Genomic DNA, 22,295 nt, shown 5'->3' on the forward strand with positions numbered 1-22,295 from the left:
CCTTCAATTTGAAATTAATTCAATTTATTGGAAATTGAAGTTCAATAATTTCATTGGTGTGGGACTAGTGATCGATTCCCGATTTGATCTTTATGTTCAAACTACGACGAAGAATATTAGATACCTCTTCCGGATTACTTTCAAAGTCAACATGTTGGTAGTGATTGACGAGAATATTATAAAGGTATTGTAATAGAGATAGAGGTGTACTGGAGAACCATCTAAGTCCTGACTTAGATGAGTGATCTTAAAATGGTTAAGTTGGACAAAAGTTCGAGGACAAGGATTGGAGCTAATCATTTTGCCATGTAAGGTGTTCATATCATCAAATTAGAGTGGTTTGAGGAGTTCACCAGGTGATCCAATTCCAGGGAAGAAGTTGGTGGACTTGGAGAGTGTCCCAGTTAGGAATAGGAGAATACAAACTCCTAGATCATGACAACTGGACATAATATAAGCCAACTCTGACATTTGATGGTATAGGTCTTCTCCGAAATCGTCAAATTGCATCGCTAGTACCAATGGACTCTCATGAGTAAAGTTGAACTTTCTTTGAATCAAAGACATCACTTTTCTAATGTGGAATGAATCAAGGTCGACTCCAACATGGCCAGGTGTATAGAGAAAGGGAAAGGCAACATTTGGCGGTTGACGAAAGAAGAAATGGGAGGCTATGTACAGACCCAGGTTGATTGCCATGTGGTAGTTATTACCATCACACATTGGATCACTTGTTGAAAGATTGAAGTGTATACTTGCAAAGTGAGGTGACCAGTTGAGTGATCTAATTCTTTCGCACAACTCGAGTCCTATCCTTGACTTGCCAATCCCCAATTGACCATGTATTACTGGACAGTTATAGAGTGTGTAATCTCTTTGGCAAACTTCAAAGTTGTTAAAGTTATATTCAGCATACTTTACCAAAGAGTCTAGAGTGTCTTGTCTTCCAAAGAATGGAAATTTTGTATCAATGTTTACAGAATCCCTCTGCTCCAGTACACATTTGTATTGAGGGTTGTTGAAGTATATTTGTTTAATCAACTCCTCAACTAATGTTTGAGAATGTAAGTAAGCATGTATGTATTGAGGAGATTGAGATACATACGAGATTGGCCACCTCCTTGAGAGATATTGGTAGTGGTAGACATTCGTATAGTAGTTGTTGTTGAAGTAGTTTGGTAGAGATAATAAGAAAGTTGAGTGAATGAAAGAATAAATGAGTAGCTGGAAATAAAGATAACAGATTGCAAGAGTGAGGAGTGAGTTGACAAGTGAATCCCACACTACCAACCAATCAATAAACATGTTACCAACCCTACAGACTAAGGTGAATGATGGATCTAATCTAATAACAAAACGAGAGTAGGGTGTTTATTAACATGGTGATAATAATAATAATAATAGGACGTGACGAGGGAGTGATTAGGACAGATGGAACGAGGACTGTCCCTCCTTCATGGCGTACAGCAACTTGGATTTCATAATGTCCCTGGACGAGTAGTCTGGCAGTTTGATGTAGTTGGTGCATGACATGACACTGAGCAGTGAGTCGTCGGCGGCTGCCAGTGTGTTCAGATGCTTCTTGACAATGGTAAGACGCGGGTTCAAGCCCTTGAAGCCTTGGATGGGGAGGTGCGGACTGCCCGTGATGAACAGCAGGAACTGCTTGCGCTCCTCGGTCGAGAACTCTGACATGATCTTGAAGAAGTTCTGAACAGCGATGCTCGAGTTAGTGTAGCCGTGGTCGCATTTGGTGCTCTCCATCAGCGCGTCCACGGTCCAGTCGCTGTCACTGCCGGTCAGCGCGCCACACAACAGTGACTCTACCTCGGCCACTGAGAATGGGAACAGACTGGTGATGGGGAAGATCTGGTTGAAGCCCTCCTTGAACGCATCCACCTGCTGGATCACTCCACTATATAAAAAGTTCATCACAATTAAGTTGAGATACTCTTCCAGGTTAAATATATTCACTGATATGTTTGATCCATTATCCTATTATGATTGATCGATTGAGTGGTTAGTATTTGGTTGATTGATTGATTGAATGATTGATGTCAATAACATACTTTGAGCTCCCATTGTGGATGACCTGGAAGTACAAAGTCTAGACAAAGGTCATCAACCTTGGCACCGTCGATCCTGAGTGCGGCTATATCTGTTTGCTTCTGCTGATCGTCTATACTCTTGGAAGACTTGATCGCTTTGATCTTGAGAACAAGGGCATAGAGGTTGTTCAATGATGACGCCATGGATGGAGCGATCACCGCCAGATCGCCAAACTCCAAGTCCTTGTTGGCCATATACTTGTAGAAGGGCTTGGAGAAGGGGAGGTCCACCAGCCTCTGGTCGTAGAAGGCCTTGGCAACAAAGGTGCCCAGGAACTTGAAGTAGTCCAACGTCTTCTTTGGCAGGGTACCTGGTCGCACAGGCTTGGGGAAGAGACCACCGGCGTTGAACACGTACGGTGATGCGTCGGTGGAGGCTGCGTTCGACTCTGTGTCGGAGTACCACAGGTTGAGGTCCTTTCGTCGAACCTCTCGCGAGACCAACGTAAAGAACTCCAGTGTTGGACCCAGACCAGTGCCGACCTCGCCAAAGTACTCGACCTCCAAGATCGACTTTGTCTTGCCGTACAGCTCCATCACCTTGATCGCCGAGTCCAGGATGCGGTTGCGATAGATCCTGACCTTCTGGCGAGGTATCCTACCAACTCTGACCTCTCCTGGATTGTTGTTGCCATTGCGAGAACTCTCGCTTGTCTGACGGATGAGGTCCTGGCGCTGCTGCAACGTGGAGAGTGCACGGGCAATGCCAAAGGATGTGGAATAGAAGAACAATCGCTTGCACTCGAATGGGAACAGGAAGGGGCAATAGGTAAGCAACTGTTTGCACCAGTCGGGCAGGGCGCCGCCACACAGGGCCAGCGGGTCTTGCAGCTGTCTCATGACCTTTGCCGTGAGCTTCTGCGAGATGAACTCTGTCTGGCCGACATGAGTCCTGTCTGCTCCATAGATCGCTTGGTAGCTCGAGTCCATGTTCAGCTTGTACAATATCCTCAGCAATGAGATGATCTCGTAAGTCGTATCATTTGAAGACAATGGGAATGAGTGTCCATCCTCCAGGAATCCAATGATGTTCTCATCGCCCAATCCTTTGACTATGGTTGTGGTGCAAGGTGGTTAGTCCATCATTGTTCAGGCCACAAGAGGATGACAACAATGATTATACATACTTGATGGCTTGGTTGTTGTTGTTGCCGATTGAGAGTTTGGTTGGTCCATTTCGGATGCAGTCAGGTATCTATACTTCAACGTGTGCGTGCCTTCCCACAATCGACTTGTTGGAACACTTCCTTCGTTCGATTGGTCAATTCCATAGTAGTTGTTTGCATTATTATTGTTGTTGTTGTTGTTGATGTTTGATACTAATGGTGATACGTTTGACTTGGCTATCTTCTGGACAGCCTGGAAGATGGTAAAGGTGGGAAGCAAACGTTGGCCATCCACGAATATGGCCAACTTCTGTTTGTTTGATGGTGCCTGTTGTTGCTGTTGTGAGGGTGGAGTGTGTGGCTGTGGAGGCGTGGTGTTGGTGGGCGACGACGACAATGGTTGCGTGGCCGACGTCGATGTCGCCAGAGATGATGATGAGGATGCCGATGTTGATGTCTGTGGTGGGATGGTGCCTGAGGAGGACAGGGAGTCACTGATCTTTACATCGTGCACTGGCTCTGTCTCGCCCTCTGCCTGGTCCTCCTGATTCTGAAGCAACTCATCGTCTTCATAGTCATCGTGGTACTCCTCCTCGTCGTCCTCTGTGTCTGTCTTTGTCTCCTTTCCGCTGCCAGACTTGGAGTCCTTCATCTCGGATGCGCTGTCTGAGTGTGCAGCAGTTGGTGACGTGGCCACATCCTTGTTGATCACTCTTGACAACAAGAACTCCTCAATCGCAGTGATAGTGGCCAGTGGCTCGATGAGTACGACGTTGGCGGCGTAGTCGCGCAGTGACTCGTCGCCTCCCTCTCTGGAGAGCTTGAGCTTAAATGGCTGTGCAAGATACTTGAGACCTGTGCTCGTACCGCCGACGTCGTTGATGTTGATGGCGAACCTCTCGACCTTGGTAAGTGCGTCGTGCAGCTTGTTGACCAGCAGCGACAAGAGGAGCAGGGAGTTGCCTGACTGCTGCTTGATCGATGTGGATGACACCATGGCTGAGCGCTCGTCCAGCTTGATTGGGACCAAGAAGACCTTGCAGAAACACTCCACGTGCTTCCTGACGTCGCCTCTTGTCAAGTACGAGAGGATGCTGGACACCAGTCCGCTGTGCAAGAACTCAAACGCAGACACACCCTCCTTGGTTGTGATGCACTTGCTGATCTCTTGCAACACCTCGATGCCAGCTTCGTTGTAGCAGCCATTCAATCTATCGCTGAGGTTCTTGAGTGTCTTCAATTCGTCAGTCGAGAGACTGTCGGTGGCACTGGTCGACTCTTTGGAGAAGTACTTGGTCTTGAAGCGACGTGCCTCCCTGCACACTGTAGACTTCATGTCATCGGTAGCAGTCTGTTGTGTGGGTGATGTTGGCGACGCGGTGGTGGTCGTCGACGAAGTTGGTGTTGATGGAGGGATCTGCATTGGCGAGCCAACAAAGAACGAGTTGGCAAATGGTGAACTAGCCAAGGGTGGAGGAATGCCAGCGCGCTGTGGGGTGCCTGGAATCGAAATTGGCGCACTGCCATGCGACTTGGTGGGCGAGGGAGTGGGCGAGGGCGATGTGGACGAAGACGATGCAGCGTCGTTGATGATGGGCTCCAGCTTGGAGAGACGATCAATCTCATAGATGACTCCCTCTCGCTTGAAATAGAGTGTGAATATCTCTGGCAGCTTGTCGAGCATCATCTCTGAGATCTTAAGGGCGTTGGACACGATGGTCATGTCACGTGAGCCGAGCAGGCCGGCCAGGAACGAGCTGAAGGCAAAGTTCTTCAGCAGCTCGGTGAGCATCGCCGGCGTCGAGAAGTAGAGCATCTTGCAGATGCAGCCCAAACACTTGTAGCGGACCACTGGATTCACAGTGGAGGTGAACATCTCGACTAGCACGCCAAACAGGCCCTGGCCCATCGCCAGCAGCAGGTCTGGATGTGCCTTGAACATCTCGATGCGCGGGTCGTCCTTCTCGCTCGTCTCCTTCTTGCGGCGGGACACTGATCGCTGATTGGGCAACAGAGCACTGAACTCTGCGGGCAGGGGTGGCAGCAGCTCGTTGATCAATGAGAGGATCTCGTAGCACTGCTGGCTCGAGCGGTTGAACGCGCTGGGATCCGAGTCGTTGGGTTGCAGGATCGCCTGTATAATCGATGAGATGCCCTCTTGCAAGAGAGTGAGCGTCAGGGGTGGGCAGCCATGACACAGACTCGACATGATCCTGATCACCTGTGTGTAGGTGGTGGGGCTGAGTGAGATCGAGCTATTGTTCATTCCAGACAGAATCCTAACCAGATTGGTTACCAATCCATCGCTGGTGATCGCCTGTAGCTTTGTATCCGAGTCATAGAAGCTGTCCACGAGCCTTGAAAAACATAAGCAAGCAAGTTCAACAACTAGAGTGATGTGTTTGTGTTAGAGAGACGCAATGACAGGCAGGAAGGGAGACTGAGGACATACCTTTTGAATCAGAGTATGTGAGGAGGTTGGTTAGGATGGGGACGCTGTCTTTGACCAACTCGAAACAATCTTGTGGCACTTGTCGACATATGTTGGCTGCGGTAGACACGGCCATTCGCTGGACGCCTGTTGAGAAGAAGTCGAGGTAGGAGAGCACGGCCATGAGACCACCTGCACGCAGGACTGCTGTGGGCTGCTCGATTGATATCTTCTCCAGTGTCTGCAGCGATTGCTCGGCCAGGTCGATGTACTCGATCGAGAGCAGTTTGGCGCATAAAACGCCAACAGCTCCGTGGTTGACGACGGCTGACACGGAGCCGGGAAGCGCTTCGATCATGTTGGACAGCGCTCGACAGGCCATCAGCATCATGTCTGGGTTGTGCTCGGCACCGAGCATGTTGACGAGTGCGGGTGCGAATAGATCGGAAGGGAAGCCTGCCATCGTCTCCTCGGTGGCAATGGCCAGCAGCTCGCTCAGCTCGATGAGAGACTCCATCTGGATCGACTCGTCCTCTGAGTTCATTCCTTGCAGGATCTGCTTGAGTCGCGCACGTCCCTCTATCAGTGTGTTGAGGAGGCCGTCGCGGGATCCACCTCTGAAGCCGCCCTGTGAGTGGGCCAGCTCATCCAGGAGCGCACCGGTCAGGCCCCGCATGAGGCCGTGCAAGGTGGAGCTCCCGGGAGAGGCGGCATTGTTGTTGTTATTGTTGTTGTTGTTGTCGGAGCTCGTGCTGGTCGTCGATGTTGCCGTTGCTGTCGTCGTTGTGGATGGCGGTGTTGTGGTGGAAGTTGTGGATGTCGAAGCGTTCTGATCGTCGTCCGACATGTCGGTGTTGCTGCTGCTGTTGATGCTGCTCTTCTTGGAAGTCATTCTTTTCTTTACAGGTTGTTGAGGAAGAGCTGGCTGTTTCTTCTTTCTCTTGTTATCTGTTGCTGATGCTGCTGTTGTTGTGGTTGTTGATGTAGTTGATGTTGCTGGTGCTGGCGCAGTTGAAGTTGTTGTTGTAGTTGTTGTAGTTGTAGTTCTACCCTTCTTCTGTCTGTTATTCATTGATTGATTGATTGAATGTTAGAGGACAAGTTGATGGACGGGCAAGGATGTAGACGGATGACTTACTTTTGCTTCTTGGTTGGGGGAGGAGTGTTCTCGATTATTGGTGTTATTACTTGTGGTGCTGATGCTGCTGCAAGTGAGGAGGTGCTGCTTCTTGTTCTTCTGATGCTGCCGCCGCTGCTGGTGGATGAAGTTGATGTTGTTGAAGTTGTTGATGTAGTTGATGATGATAACGTTGATAAGACCGGTGTTGTTCTGCTGGGTTCAGCTGCGGCTGCGAGTGCTGCAGCGGTCTGGGAACGAGTCCTGATTATAGAAGAGAATAGTGATTGTGGTGATGCTGGTACTGGTGCTGGTGAAGCTGGTGCTGTAAGGCTACTGCTGTCGGCAGAGACGGATAAGGAAGAGCTACTCTTTCGTTTTTTGTTAGGCTGTTTGTCCATGCACAACAGTGGCTACTGCTCACGACACAGGCTAATGGTAAGGACACTCAACACAACTTGGAACTGCTTCTTTGTTGTATAGTGTGTCGTCTCCCACTGTGTTTAAACAACATAAAGAAACAGATATATAGTTATTGAGTAGTTGTAGTAGATGTTGTTGTTGTTGATATAGAGGTGTTTGATTGATTGATTGATTGATTGAATGATTGAATGAATGATTGAACTATAACATCAAATCAAACAAACTAAATATACAAGTCAAGTTGAATGACTGACTAAACTATTGTTGTGTTCTTGAAGATAGAGAGAGTAGAGGAGGAATGTAGAGTATTGTTGATGTTGATGTTGTTGTTGATGTTGATGTTGGTGAAGTGAGTGAGCTCACGGATGTATATATATGTGTGTGTCGTTATATGTTATGTGTGTGTTCGTGATTGAATGAATGTATATGAGTATGTGTATGTGTGTGTGTATGAATGAATGAAAGAGAGGAAGTGTGAATAAGCCTGTTGTTGTTGTTGTTACTCAATCAATTGATTGCGTGTGTTCAACCAATATTTAATTAATTATTAATAATAAATAATTTCAATCTGATGGGACAGACAGTCTGTCAATCATTCTTTGTGAGCTTGCAAGCATTGATAAATGCTGTTGTTTGTTGGGTTGGACGACGGAGAGTATTATTCATCCCATCACAGTGACCCATATTCCAGGTCATCCCCACGCACACAAGCGGAAGTAGCAAGCACACTAACTAGGTGGGGCACGTCTTGTTTCCATTTGTGTCAATTTCCACAAGGAAGGACACTTCACATCGTCGAAGTGACTTTGGGACCCAAGGTGCGGTGCAGACGCGTTGGTCAATGTTGATAGAGAAGAGCCCTCTACTTGAATTCTTGAAGGAGATGTTGTTGACGTTGTTTTTGTCGTTGTTGTCGTTGTTGTCTAAGCTTGGCAGAGATGATTGGGGATATTGCGGCTTGACTAATGCGTCCAGCTCTCTTTGATCGTAGGATGTCCGAGAGTGTATGTGAGACCTTGGCCTTGGCAGTCGGATTGCCTACACCCTTATAATCGTTCTTTAGTCTGGTGGGAATGGGATCGAGTGCACCTTGATTCTCAACTCCTAGACCTTGTTCTTCCTCCCAGCCAAACTGATCCTTCATCATTCTATAACCCGGATTGTCCATTGGTATATGATAGTATTTCTTTGGAGTTATCGTGCTGGCTGACAACAAATGAACAGTAGATGATAGATGTTGCATTCTACATTGCATTGGTATTGATACATTGCATGAATCACATTCAAACATCTCTTGCAATTCTTCTTCGACTTCTTGATGTTGCTCCTCCTGAGGAGGTTGATGATGTTGTTGTTGTTGCTGTTGTTGACGAGCCTCTAGCGATTCAATACGATTCTTCACAAGCAATGAATGAGGTACTTGTTGCTTGCTGTTTGCAACATGGTCTCGGTAGAATGATGATGTATCTTGGCCTATCTTCTTCTGTTGCTGTTGCTGTTGCTGTTGTATTTGGCTGTTGTCATCTATATCATTTTGATACTGATCCTCTATGTCATATCCACCAAATACAAATCTCTTGTTGTTATTGTTATTGCAGTTATTATTACTTGTTGTTGTATTTGAGCTCATTGATTGAATGAAGAATATTCACTAAACCTTCCCACTTCATTTCTAGATATTATAATTTATTAATATTAATAAGTAGGAATGTTTTTTAAACTTCTTATTTTCTCTTGCTTTTTATGAAGATCTTTGATTCTTTGGTTGATATAGATGATCTTGTTCTCTACCTCCTCCTTGAGTTCCTTGTAGTAGGCTTGATCGGCAGGAGTATTTCCCTGGGGAATCCGGTTGAGTGATTGTCTAAGATCATCAAGCTCCTTGTTTTTTTGTTGAATTTCCTTCTCTACCAACTCTATCTCTTTGTCCAAATTTGCATTCCTTCTATCTTGATTTGTTTGTACTTGGTTTTGATTGTAATCTTGTGGAGTTTGATATCGATCAAAGAAAGGAGCAGAGTTTGGGATATTGACAAGATTGTTTTGATTATCTTTAATGAATGGATGGGTATGCAGGGGCACCAATATAATTACTGGATGCCACTGCAATCATGGCAACCAATAGGATGAACTTTGGGATAAGAATCATAGTAATATTGGTCGAATCATTCAAGTTTGTAATTTTTGTAATATTGTATACAATATTACAACTCTGGACGGATTTGTGATAATATAAATGTTTCCGGAATAACTCGTTAATAATTGTCCATAAAAGATAGAATAAAAGAAAATGGATTATTAATAGATCAACCAATAAGGTGGGGTTGTGTGACCATAGCAAACTTACATTCCACAAAGCAATGAATATATAATTAATGTATTTGTTTATATGTTGATTGTAAGTTTATTGTGATCACCAGGGCAGGCCTGGGATAGAGCAACATAACTACCGTTTCAGTTGCTGTTGCTGTTGCTGTTGCTGTTGCTGTTGCTGTTGCTGTTGCTGTTGCTGTTGCTGTTGCTGTTACTGTTGCTCTCTCTTGACGTAGATGGCCTCCTCATCCACTTCGTCATCCTCGTCGCAGTTGATTGCATCTTCGACTAGATTGGATGGCTCCCTTTTGATCGGTCTGTAGGGGCTGTCTTGAGCTCTGGGTTCCCTGTACTCCAATAGATAGTCCGAGATACGTGGACCCGTTGGCTCCTCCTGAACGCGGTAACCATCGATGTAGAGTTCGTTGGTCTTCTTGTCCCTCTGGGTCTTCGATCGATCAATGATGAGCGAATACAGGATCAAATTGACATCTACATTATTGGGGATGGGTGAGACAATGTAGTGCAACTGTTTGGACAACGTAAGCATCCGGTTGAGGTCATCGTTGTTGGCGGTACTACTCTCCAACAGTTCTTGAATCGACTTCGGTGTTAGGCACATCGGTGAGGTGGAAGTCGTGGACGTCGTGGACGAGCTCGAGGTGGACGTTGTGGAGGTGATGGGCGGGTTGATTGGTGACTCGCCTTGGGCCATTCTCCTCCTCATGTCTTCAATCGATGACCTGATCTGGGCATCCAGATTTCCAACATCGAGCATGTTGCTTAAGGCCTGGTTGACTCCAGGCGATATAGGTGAAGCCCTTATGCTATGAGCGAAATTGGTGATGTTCGCTATCGAATTGTATGAAACAAGAGTCAATATGTGTCAAATTCAGTCGACTGGTGACAATTGAGATTACTTACCGACTCTCTGGTTCTGGCGAGCAAGATTAATCTCTTTGGAGCTTTGTTGGTTCAACGAGGTCAACTTCTTGAGTTGAGCAGTGAGCTCATCTGCAACCTTGGTGAGAGCAATCTCACTTGGGTTGGGTTGAGCATTTGGAGACTTGCCGTGCTTGTTGGACTTGGTTGGTGGTTCAACATCAGACTCCTCATCTTCAGAGTAATCTCTACGACGTTTCTTATCCAACTGGCCTAACATAGTGGCTTGTCGGTCCACAGTGTCCATGGCCTTGGCTTGGGGTGTTTTGTGACTCTTGTGGTGACACTTCTTGCTTGACTTGGTGCATCTAAGATCGTGGTATACTAAATGCCTAGGTTGGTGGTTAAGAGAGGATTATTAAATAAATGTTATTAATATCCATGCACCATTTGTTGTTATTTAATTTTTTAAATTTGAATCTTATTTATAATAATGTTGACTATTCGTAAATAAAGTAATAATATTCAAATTTACAAAAAAATTACAAACTTGAATGATTCGACCAATAATAGTATTATTATTAATAATAAAGATATTAAGAAGTGATTAATTGAATGATAGATAATATAAATTATTTGATTAAATACTTTTTGTTGATTTTAATTGAGTATATTCTATTGATAATTGAATCTACATAAAATTGGAACTAATTATACTAGAGTGTAAATCAATTCCTATAAACTTTTTAATTTATTTTAAAAATAAAGTAAACTATCACTGGAATATTCTGATGGATAACTCCCTACCAATTGCAAACTTACAATTCCCTTCAAATGTCTCTTTTCGCCCACTTTATTCGCACTACTCTATCATACATGTACTAAAGTAGAATACATTTAACTAGATAACAATATGGATAATAATAAACGCATTGAATTACAACATATAACAATTTTTTTTAAAGTTGTCTCTAATCAAAGGAATTATGGAATAGGGACAGGATTAAGAATTAGCAATAGATATGTATTGTCAACCTACAAAGTTGTTTATCCAAAGGAATATGAAAGATATAGAAATAGATGGATATGTCCGGACAAGACTCCAATATTATATTATATTGGCCTAAACTATACTATGATTAATTGGTCACCTGCAAGAATAATCAGTGAGAAAGGCAAAGAAGAATATGACCTTGCATTGTTGGAAATAGAGAATGAGTTGGTTCAAGATGTTCCGACAATAGTCATTGCAAACCAAGATGAACGCCTGACATTGAACAACATAATGATGAGTGGATACCCTCCATCAAGAGTGTCAAATGAGTTGAGGTGCCAACTTCATACAAGTAGATCACTAGATCCTCCAATACCATTGATACAAAGAGGCTACGTATCATGCTCTACCAACGATATTCTAGAGGTTGTCTTGACAGACTTAAAAGCTCAACAAGGTCTTGCATCATACCATGAAGGTGAATTTGTAATTGACCGTCAAGGTAGATTATGTGGAATGATCAAATATCAAACGGATGAAGATCCAAACATGTATCAATGTGTGACACAAGGCCACATTGCCACTTGGGTCAATCGAACACTTAGAAGTATGACGCCACCTAGAGATATCCTTTGGCAATAACTTCTCGACACTCGACAACATCGCAGCACCTAGTTACTGGTGATGGTTTATTGGAAGTGATTGATTGCTAATACTTTACAGTCTTGTGCCATAGTTACCTGTGATGTGATGGACGAGATGGAGGGATGTTGCATTAGTATCGTTGCCAAACAAATAAACAAGCAGACAGGCCTCTCGCCGGCCCGCCCGCCCGCCCTAGTATCTCATACCTTTGGACTCATCAACAGCGTCACTCGACGATGATGGTGATGGCAACACCAACTGTGATGGGTCTTTGTTGTCAATGAGCACGCTGTTCAATATATAATCGACACGCTTCTTGACTGTAGCCTCGTCTTCGGACGATGATGATGTGTTGCCACTTTGATTGCGACCATCTACTATTGCTTGGGTCAGAGCATTAATCAGTGACTCCTTGCTCTGCTTCAGTTCGTCACGTTGCTCGACCAGCTGACGAAGACGCTCCCACTCGCCGTCAAACTCCTTCTGTGCCTGTTGCTTGCGCCAGTAGTCGCGTGCGAATACGATGCCGCCCAGCAAAGCGCAGATACCAACCAGCAGTATAGTCTTGCGCTCACCAGCCTGATGTTCCTCAAACTCCTCTCTCTGACGACGCATGTTCTCCTCTGTGATCTTGATCTGTTCTTGCAGCGACTCCTCGCTCATGCCCTGTGTCATCTTTCTAAGTTTCTCCTCAGTGTCTCGCAGATGTTCTTGCTCTTGTCTAACGTCTTTATGCTTTGATGATGATGATGATGTGGAGGAGTATGATAGAGACTTGTGTAGCAAGGGTCTGGCGATAGACATTGCTCCTGTTGATGATATCGATTGCCACATCAGAGGGCATGTTTGTTTCAATGATCTACCCAATGTCAGCATTGTTCTCTATCTGTATCTGTATATATTTTGTGTAGGGCTGATTGATTAATGATTAATTGCTGGATTGATCATCAATTTCTTCAGAAATATGCGAATGCGTGTGCCAGGGCGAGGGCAAGGGCAAGGGCGAGGGTTGAGGGCGAGGGTTGAAGGTACTCCTCAATCATATTTAATACAACTTATTTAACTTTAGTAAGGCCTTGTTGGCATTGTCTAATACTTGATCTTGCTTGCAGAAGGTGAAGCGAGCGTAGTTGGCAGCTTCGTGAGCATGCTCGTCACTGTAGAAGGCGGATGGAGGGATGGCCGTCACTCCAATGTCGGTGGTCAGCCAACGACAGACATTCCAATCACGCAAATGCTTGCCAATGCCTGTGATCGATGTGTTCTGACCTTGATCACCCTTGAGTTTGATCTTGGAAGTGTCGGCCAAGATGAAATAGGTGCCCTGAGGACACACCGGGTCCAGACCAGCTTCAGTCAGTCCCTTGAAAAGTCGGTCGCGCTTGCCCTGGTACATCTCGCGCAACTTCTCATAGTAGCCTTGCTTGCCGGCGTTCTCAAATGCAACGGCAACTGCCTCCTGGCTCATCGTGGACACGCTGAACGGGATGTACTGATGGGTGTTGGCAATCGCTGTGATGATGGGCTTGGGGCCAATGACCCAGCCGATCTTCCAGCCGGTCGAGCTGAATGTCTTACCCGAGCTGCACACGGTGACCGTGCGCTCAAACATGCCAGGCAGTGTGGCGACACGCGTGTGCTTGGCATCGTCGAATGTCATGAACTCGTAGACCTCATCACTGACGAGGACGATGTTGGGGTGTCGCTTTACAATGTCGCATAGACGCATCAGCTCCTCGCGAGACCATACCTTGCCCGTTGGGTTGTGCGGGTTGTTGATGAGGATCATCTTGGTCTTGGGAGTGATTGCGCGTTCCAGCTCGCTCCAGTCGATCTGCCACTGTGAAGCAAGACGCGCACCATCTGCTCCGCGTGCACCGCGCTCCTTGAGTGACACGTATCGCAGCTCGCCACCAGCCATCAGCACGGCACCCGTGTAGATGTCAAAGAATGGCTCCATCAAGATGACCTCATCGCCACGGTTGACAATCGATTGGATCGTCGCAAACAGACCTTCTGACGCGCCTACAGTAGTGGCGATCTCTGTCAATGGGTCGAGCTGACGATCAAAGAGTGACGAGTATGTGTTGGCCAGTGCATTCACTAGTCTCATATGTCCAGCACTACGTGTGTACTGATGGAAGCCACCTTGATCCAGAGTCCTACGCAGGGCATTGATCAATAGCTCAGGTGGGTCAAAGTCAGGGAAGCCCTGTCCCAAGTTGATGGACTTGTGTTTCATGGCCAATGGTGAGAACTCTATTGATTGATTGATTAATTGGTGAGGGAATGAGTGATGGTCATGGGATCATTCCATCTTCATCGTCATACTTACCTGACCATACTGAGGGCGCGAATGAACTCACTTGCACACTTGGCTTAAAGACAAAGTTGGACAATGGTGTTAATGACTTCCTGATCATGATGGATGTTGTATATGTATAAAGTTTGAACTTGATGTTCTACATCTAAATGACAAAGTTGATGATGAATATTCTTTCATCCACTCAATCAAAAAGTTGGGACTGTGCCAGTTCCAAGGCCAACCACATCCCATCACTCATTCAATCAAAATTGATCAATTAATCCATTAGACAGATACAATACTTATAAGTATACTATAGTGATAATCATAGCTTATTCAATCAGTGAGTAGCAAGTATGTATAAGTGATAAGCCATCATCCAGGTTTAACTTGTGGGCGTGCCTGTACATTGATTGGAAGGCAACTTACAAGGTGTATCGAGACTTGAGCCATGTACTTTGGTGCATGGACAGAGAGTATGTGTACTCTGAACTTACAAGTTGTGTTCCGTACCATACCCAACAAACACATCTGCAGCATACCCCAACAATATTATCGATATAGATTGATAGATACCAATTGATCGCCCAATAATCAATGATTACCAAGGCCTTGGTATGTTGGCTGGTGTTCCCCATTTGATTGATGGATGGGTACCTTCCAAAGTTCAAATGCATTATTGCATTCATGCATTCCCTTTGTTTGTTTGTATGAATGAGTGATTGATGGGGAAAGTGAATGATGGATGATGGAGCGAGTATCTGTTCAAAGTTATCCAATCAGAGTAGATGTTGAAGTATGTTGAAAAATTATTTGAACAGAGCTAGGTCCAAGTGGCCTTGGCCAATCACTCTGCAAAGATTGGACCTCCGATTCCCACTTGGCAATGATCACTGTGTGTTTGAGGGTTGTTGAGTGTGTTTGATGATACCCCACTGATTGATCAATCACTCAATAAACAGATCCATTTACATAGCCAATGATCATTGAATATCATGAGTCCATGAATGAGTGAATGTTAATGATCATCAGTCCAGCGCTAAACTACCAACCATTCTATCAATCAATCACTCAAACAAACATTCATTCACATTCAATCAAAGAGATACAGCCAGGCCAGTCACTTCACCCACTCAATCAATCAATCAAACAATCAATCAATGATGTCAACAGACACTGGCAGTAGCTCAAGGAGCTTGGTCAAGTTAAACATTGGCGGCACAAAGTATCTTACAACACGCGACACTCTGTTGAGTGCACAGAGCACATTCTTTACAGCTTTGTTGAGTGGAAGTTGTGGAAATGCGATGGACAGCGACGGCCACTACTTTATCGATAGAGATGGAGACATCTTTGCACATATATTGAGCTACATGCGCACGGGATACTTCAACGCCAGCGATCACATACAACAGAGACGCGCACTGATATACCGCGAAGCAGACTTTTACGGAATACGTTCACTAATCTCGTTGCTGGAACCGGCAACATGTTCAGCCGGCGGTCATCACTTTGTGGCCTCCATCACCACACGCGAGAATCGCTCGCCCATAACCAACGCCATCACCAAGGCCAACTTCCTAATCATAACCTATGCCGATGGTGCCATTGAATGTTGGGTGTAAGTATCTCAATGCTCCAGTCACGTGATTGATCCCAACCCTTACCTTGCCCTCCATCTCTTCCCTCTACCGTCCATTCTTCCGATGACCCTCAGGTACAAAGGACTATCTTATCACTGGGCTCTGTTCTTCACGCTGCATAGCAAGCTGCCACACCTCAATGGACTGGTGCTGTCAATCACAAAGAACAAATACAATGAAGTTGCCAATCTGATACTTTGTGGATTCACCAAAGACAAGCAAGTGGCACTCTGGAAGATCAAAGTGGAATACATTCAGTTCCAGGCTATGATTGTAAGTACCCATCACTCCACTCCTTGATCATGGTCTAGTGTACCAACCCTCCATCACTGGTATAGATCAGGGAACATGTATTTAGCGTCGAGCATTACATCCACTTCATTCATTTCTTGGTCAATGGTTACTTCTTAGCCATCGTATCAAAGCTTGGCAAGTTGACAATTGTGGACATTGCCAATGATCAACAGACACCAACTCCTGGAGTGGCGCCACTCCTACAAGCTCTACAGCCACAGACAACTCAGACAACACAGTCCCAACAACAACAACAATTGCCTCCACTTCAGATGAAGACATTGACAATCGATCATCAGGTGACAGCCATCGCAGACATTGAGTACTCTTTGTACTTGGGATGTAGTAATGGCACGGTCATTGAGCTCAAACAGAACATTAGGGACAACTGGGACTGGAAACTCGAGGAAGTTTACAAGCTCAACAACGTCGAGTATCTTCACAACCCGATGTTTGCATCGCCCGCCAACTCTGAGGGCATGATCATTGGCCAGAAACTGCGCAACTTGGACTTAGGCCTTGACGATCATTCATCTGGCGGCCCGCCAATCCCTCACACACGCACCGCCTCCATGCCCGACGACGGCGAGCTTGTCAGCGCAGAGTCACTGCTGCGCACATTCGATCATTCCTCACCCGACAAGATCATCACGTGCATCTCAATCGCCAACATTCAGCTGGGCGCCGTAGGTAACGGCCGCGCAGCAATGGTCATTGGCACACTTGAGGGCACAGCCCACCTTTGTTTCCGAGCGACACGCGGCCGCACCGACCCCTACATGCCAGGCGCCAAGATGGTCATCACCGATGCCGGTGCCAAGCTGCATGGCACCACACACCAACTCGACCCGATCACCAGCGTCGTCGTATCTGGCGGCAACGAGGGCGTGTTCATCACCGCACACACACAACAGCGACTCACCAAGTCATGGCAGTACAAGTACACCAACCCCACCTACCCTCACATGATCAAGTGTCTGAGCGTGCACTCATTGGTCGCCAGCAACGGCTTTGCAGCCCCCGCCTACGCCGACATTGCCAAGTTCAAGTGCTTCCACCACCTGCACTACGCGACGCCCAAGTCACAGGGCATACATGTGCCGCTGCTCAATCACACCAACTCATTCCAGTCGTCCACTGTCTCGCAGGATGGATCGTCATCTGGTTCGCCCACCAACGGTGGCCACCATCACTTCATCAATGGCACAATCAAGAAGAACTCATTGGCTTCACAACATCGATCGTCGTCGGGCAGCCACAACACTGGCGGGGGGACGACAGGAGGCAGCGGCGGGTCCAGTCCCCAAATCACACCCAACTTCACACCAGAAGAGCCGGACAATCCGCGATTGAGTGTTTCGCCCTACAACCAGGTGTATCTGAGTACGGGCGAACCAGGTGGCAGTCGCGAGTTGGTCGTCTACGCGCAGAGCCATCGAAGACTAGGTGAAGCGTTGCCAACCAATGTCGAGCTGGGCACGGCAATGACCATGCCACTGGCACGTATCCCACTGATTGACAGCACGCCCATCATCAAGGTGCTCACCGTCACGTTTGGTGGCGTCGACCCTGTGCTCAGCGACCTAGCCTACCTCATGTTGACCATCCACGAGTCCAATGGTGTCTACTGTTGGGATCTGCGAGATATCGATGACTCATTCGCAAAGTGATTATAAAAGATACATGTATTATTATTATTATTATTGATTGATACTTTGACCAAGTTTGTTGTTGTTGTCATTGAAGGGTTGGCGTCGTCTCTCCCAGAGACCTTTGGCGATCGCCAAAGTATTCGCCAAAGTATACTTTGGTGAGTGACAAAGTAATCGACAGGAACAACAAACGATGTCATAGACCACTGCCATTGACAACCCTGGAGAAGAAATATTACATCCACCGACCAAGGGTATATTTGGATCATGGTAACACCATTGAGACAAGGCAATAACCCATTTCTTATTGATTAATGGTTAATCCAACAACATTGTTGTTGTTGTCAACATCTTTGAAGAGTTCAGAGAGCAGCACTATGATCACCAACAATCCAAAGAGAGAGAGATAGAGTTAAAGTTAGAGTGTGTTCACAATATTTGAATGAATGAGCGAGTGAATGAATGAGAGTATGAAGGTGAGATAGTATGAAAGGACGCGTTCAAATACTAATGACTATTGTACAACTTGACCAACCAAATAGGTAGGTGTACATGTCTGAACTTGATATTATCACTTTTGGGCTTGCAGCAGCAACAGCTGACTCCCATTAGTCAAGGTGCACTGCCCATCCCATGGTAAGCAAAAGGCAAATAGAAGAGTGAGCTGCTCTCTGACGCAACCTTCGTGTGTGTGTGTTTGTGGATTCAACTTCCAGCTCCATTCCATGTTATAACTCTCTCCTCTCTTTCTCTCTAACTGAATGAATCACAACAACACATAATAATGATCGTGCGACCAACTTAAGGTCACTTTAAGATCTGAGATTCGGACAATCTACAGGGCGTTCAATGAAAAAATCCATCATCACGGTGCACTGTAAATTATGATATGATGGGTGTGTTTGTGGTAGGATTGATCAATCAATTCAAGTTTACCCAACACACAAGCCTTGCGAAGTGGGCAGGGCATAGGTGGGAGTTAGTTTCTTGTTTGGTCTTTGATGAGCTAAGGAATGCAAGCTGCTTCGACTCAAAGGTGGTGATATTTTAGACATGTGTGGTCCCAAAACAATTGATTTGAATTAAATGTTCACTTAAAGTACTCCAAGGAATGATCAAATGAATGACGACCAACTGATATTTAACATCATCAAGTCAAACAGTCACTAATCATATCAAACATATCCAAATTATAACTAATATATACACTTTTAAAGAATGGTAAGTTGTGTTATCTTTATTTCCAATTACCTCAATCAATCATATCACTAACATTCAATGATGGATCATCCAACTACTACTTAGACTCACCACTACGTTACTTACTGGCACCACGACGGCCGTCTCCACCACCAGACTCATCACCATGAGCATGATGCCCACAAGGAGTACGAGCACAAGAGAGCCCACGGACACTCATGCGCTGTCCTGCATCACGGCAACGTCGTCCACATCCACCACGGTCATCATGGTCACCAGTTCGAGCATGAGATCAAGCACCACTTCAGCCACCACGGCTGGTAAACCACCAGTCTACTAGTCTAGTCTCTGTCTCGCCACACAGACAACAAGACAATAAACACCAAAAGTACACATCTCTGTTGCAGCAGAAAGTGTGCATATTTGGTCAGTTGTACAACTAAACTAAAAAGTTTGATTGATTGATTGATTGCAGCACATGGATGGATAGGAGTAACAATCACTTCCCAATCGGGATAGGGGTACATGTTCAACTCACACACTGGCATCCTTCATTCATTCATTCTCCCACTCACTCACTTCACTCTTTCATTCACTCACTTCATTCATTCATTCACACTTTGACTTGTTATTACAACAAGGTAGAGATAGGTATTACATTATAATCAATCAATCAAACAAATAATAATGTTAAATATTGGCTTTGGCTGGGCCTCTTTGGTCTTGGTCGGTGTTGTATGTATAGAACGAACGAATGAGCCCATTACATATGGTCGGGCCGGACAACCTTACAGGTTCAATCATTAATTAATAAATTAATATATATATATTGACTAACACAACACTAACATATAACATTAGTTTACAGTATTATTGAATATATTCATTGTGAAGTACTACTCGGATAGACATCAATCAGAGACACTCACTACTGTTGTAACAGTGATTGCATTATCCATCACACTGTTATGTGTGTTGGTCATCCCAGTAGACATACTCAATGTCTCCACAATGTCAAATGCAGCAGGCAATCATACAATCAATCAACATGATATTGATCAACGCAATCTATCAATTGCAGTCACCTACTATAGTAAGTAACTGTAATCAATCTTATTACTACTCCTTCATTCATTCACTGACTCCAAACAATCTACAGTACTATACTCATTGATCATACTGTTTGCATTGATCATCATACCATTCGTTTACTTCTATTATGAAGAGGATGATGTAGACGTATCGATAAGGGATAGGGTGGTTGGTGCGTGTAAGTACACTGCCTTCCTTGTGGTCTTCACCGTTGTGATGCTTGTCGTGGGCATCTTCATCAGACCGGGCTCGAGCAAGCCTGTTGGCAATGAGAATGTAAAGGATTGGATCCAAACAGAGATACTTAGTCAGAACGCTGCACAAGGCTCACTCATGTTCTCCGTGGCTATCCTCACACTGCTCGGCTTTGTCGTGTGGATGGTGTACACTGCCTATGGCCTGGCGGCCATGCCCATCGACATGATCAAAGGCATGCGTCGCCTCTCTGACGATCGTCGACAGATCAGCGAGAGTCTCTACGACACGCGCTCACAAGCCAGCTACTACTCGTCCAAGTACGCAAGCGGCAAGACCATGTCGGCCAAGGAGGAGCACACACTCAGCTTGCTCCGATCCAAAGAGAGAGCGTTGGAGAAGCACTCAGAGAGGATGGAGGCCTCCCACTCGGGTCTGCGAAGAATATTGATCGTCTTCAAACCATTCACATTCATCTTTGGATTCTTCTTCCTCTTGGTCTCCATTCTCATTGTCATTTCAATCATGCTCTCACTGATTGACAAGGTCACCAACTCAATCTGTGGATCGTCCTGTGGCTTCCTCACCGACTATCCAAAGCTCAAGAACCCAATCGATCTCTTGCTACAGTCCACCGCACCAGTATGTTACCCACGCTCATTCATTCTATCAATCAATCATACTAACCTCTGCTCTTAGTATTTCCCACTGGATTATATCATCTTGGGATTGTTCATTGTGTATATCTATGCAGTGACAGTGTCTGGCGTCGTGAAGATTGGTATTAGATTCCTCTGGATCAAGTTATATGAGTTCAATGCACAAAAGACAATGCCACAGGGCTTGCTACTGTGCTCCATACTCTTAATGCTGTCCAACCTCTGCCTCAACCTGCAGATTGTTCAGCTTGCCCCTCAGTACTCAATGTTTGGCACACAAGTCTGGTACAACGCCACCAGCGACTCAATCGAGCCCTGCTCAATCAATGCGCCAGCAGACTCGTGTGTCATGACTCAGATCGGCCTGATCACCTCGCGCATCGTGATGGGCACCAACTTCTTTGGCATCATCTACTACTATGCCACTTGGGCAATCATTGGCGCATTCCTCATTGGCTCAATCATAGCTGTTGTCAAACGTCGTCGATCAAACATCGTATCATACGCAGATGATAGTGATGAGGAGATATAGATGGATAGATTGATGGATAGACCCCTTACAGATTAGATGAATGGCATGTCTCGTGTGTCCAACCTTCCATCAACACTCAACTAAATGTATATAACAAATTATTTAATATTGAATATTGTCCGCCCCCAACGAATGATATCTCCATTATCTTTTCATTACTTCCACCAATCAGATGTCATCGTTCCATTGGACCGGTCTACGACAACTTCAGTGTGCGCCACGAACAGTGTGGCGATCGATCGATTCATATCAAATGGAGTGCCAAAGGTTGGTCATCCATCCACATTCAAATCCGGCGATGTCATCCGCAGCGACCTACCAATGTCTTCTGATGGCACGTCAATCACCACCTCACACTCAGGCGCATTCACCATCATTCACTTTGTGATTGCGAACACACACACACACATGATCACTTCAACATGGACGACATCAACACAAAACACACACATACACACTGTCTGACTTTGGGTTGTAGTTGACCAGACAACCATCATGTCAATCACCCACAACCCTGGGTGATCACTGTCTTGACTGACTATCGACATGGAGCATACATCAGTCAATCCCATCCATCTATACAACTGCCACTACTACCCACCACCTCCATTCAACGACCAACACAGCTGATTGACACTACTACCTACTGCTACAGTAAGTGTGTTTGGTTAGCAAGAGATTAGATCATAGGGAAATCATTGGTA

General features: G+C 45.5%; 8 protein-coding genes across 8 annotated transcripts; 3 read left to right on the plus strand and 5 right to left on the minus strand.

The window, feature by feature from the left end:
* Window positions 1-1,422: 1,422 nt before the first annotated feature.
* SAMD00019534_102150 (hypothetical protein) lies at window positions 1,423-7,163 on the minus strand (the record flags this gene model as incomplete). The annotated part of the gene is made up of 5 exons (XM_012894466.1): window positions 1,423-1,995; window positions 2,070-3,160; window positions 3,236-5,602; window positions 5,667-6,706; window positions 6,784-7,163. The coding sequence occupies 5 exons, from the start codon at window positions 7,161-7,163 to the stop codon at window positions 1,423-1,425; spliced, it is 5,451 nt and encodes a 1,816-aa protein (XP_012749920.1).
* Window positions 7,164-8,047: 884 nt separating this feature from the next.
* Window positions 8,048-8,815, minus strand: SAMD00019534_102160 (hypothetical protein; the record flags this gene model as incomplete). Its single annotated transcript, XM_012894467.1, has 1 exon — window positions 8,048-8,815. The coding sequence occupies one exon, from the start codon at window positions 8,813-8,815 to the stop codon at window positions 8,048-8,050; it is 768 nt and encodes a 255-aa protein (XP_012749921.1).
* Window positions 8,816-9,709: 894 nt separating this feature from the next.
* On the minus strand, window positions 9,710-10,660 carry SAMD00019534_102170 (hypothetical protein; the record flags this gene model as incomplete). The annotated part of the gene is made up of 2 exons (XM_012894468.1): window positions 9,710-10,350; window positions 10,423-10,660. The coding sequence occupies 2 exons, from the start codon at window positions 10,658-10,660 to the stop codon at window positions 9,710-9,712; spliced, it is 879 nt and encodes a 292-aa protein (XP_012749922.1).
* A 1,431-nt stretch (window positions 10,661-12,091) lies between these two features.
* On the minus strand, window positions 12,092-12,823 carry SAMD00019534_102180 (hypothetical protein; the record flags this gene model as incomplete). The annotated part of the gene is made up of 2 exons (XM_012894469.1): window positions 12,092-12,114; window positions 12,226-12,823. 2 exons carry the CDS (start codon window positions 12,821-12,823, stop codon window positions 12,092-12,094), a joined length of 621 nt encoding a protein of 206 aa, XP_012749923.1.
* Window positions 12,824-13,064: 241 nt separating this feature from the next.
* On the minus strand, window positions 13,065-14,442 carry SAMD00019534_102190 (hypothetical protein; the record flags this gene model as incomplete). Its single annotated transcript, XM_012894470.1, has 2 exons — window positions 13,065-14,278; window positions 14,355-14,442. The coding sequence occupies 2 exons, from the start codon at window positions 14,440-14,442 to the stop codon at window positions 13,065-13,067; spliced, it is 1,302 nt and encodes a 433-aa protein (XP_012749924.1).
* A 1,045-nt stretch (window positions 14,443-15,487) lies between these two features.
* On the plus strand, window positions 15,488-17,931 carry SAMD00019534_102200 (hypothetical protein; the record flags this gene model as incomplete). Its single annotated transcript, XM_012894471.1, has 3 exons — window positions 15,488-15,945; window positions 16,042-16,240; window positions 16,306-17,931. The coding sequence occupies 3 exons, from the start codon at window positions 15,488-15,490 to the stop codon at window positions 17,929-17,931; spliced, it is 2,283 nt and encodes a 760-aa protein (XP_012749925.1).
* Window positions 17,932-19,131: 1,200 nt separating this feature from the next.
* SAMD00019534_102210 (hypothetical protein) lies at window positions 19,132-19,434 on the plus strand (the record flags this gene model as incomplete). The annotated part of the gene is made up of 2 exons (XM_012894472.1): window positions 19,132-19,134; window positions 19,219-19,434. Coding segments are annotated over 2 exons (219 nt in total), but the record flags the coding sequence as incomplete, so codon positions are not given.
* Window positions 19,435-19,800: 366 nt separating this feature from the next.
* Window positions 19,801-21,591, plus strand: SAMD00019534_102220 (hypothetical protein; the record flags this gene model as incomplete). The annotated part of the gene is made up of 4 exons (XM_012894473.1): window positions 19,801-19,848; window positions 19,975-20,206; window positions 20,273-21,042; window positions 21,100-21,591. 4 exons carry the CDS (start codon window positions 19,801-19,803, stop codon window positions 21,589-21,591), a joined length of 1,542 nt encoding a protein of 513 aa, XP_012749927.1.
* Window positions 21,592-22,295: the final 704 nt, after the last annotated feature.

Source organism: Acytostelium subglobosum, assembly GCF_000787575.1.
Source record: "Acytostelium subglobosum LB1 DNA, scaffold: scaffold26, whole genome shotgun sequence".
Lineage (NCBI taxonomy): Eukaryota > Evosea > Eumycetozoa > Acytosteliales > Acytosteliaceae > Acytostelium > Acytostelium subglobosum.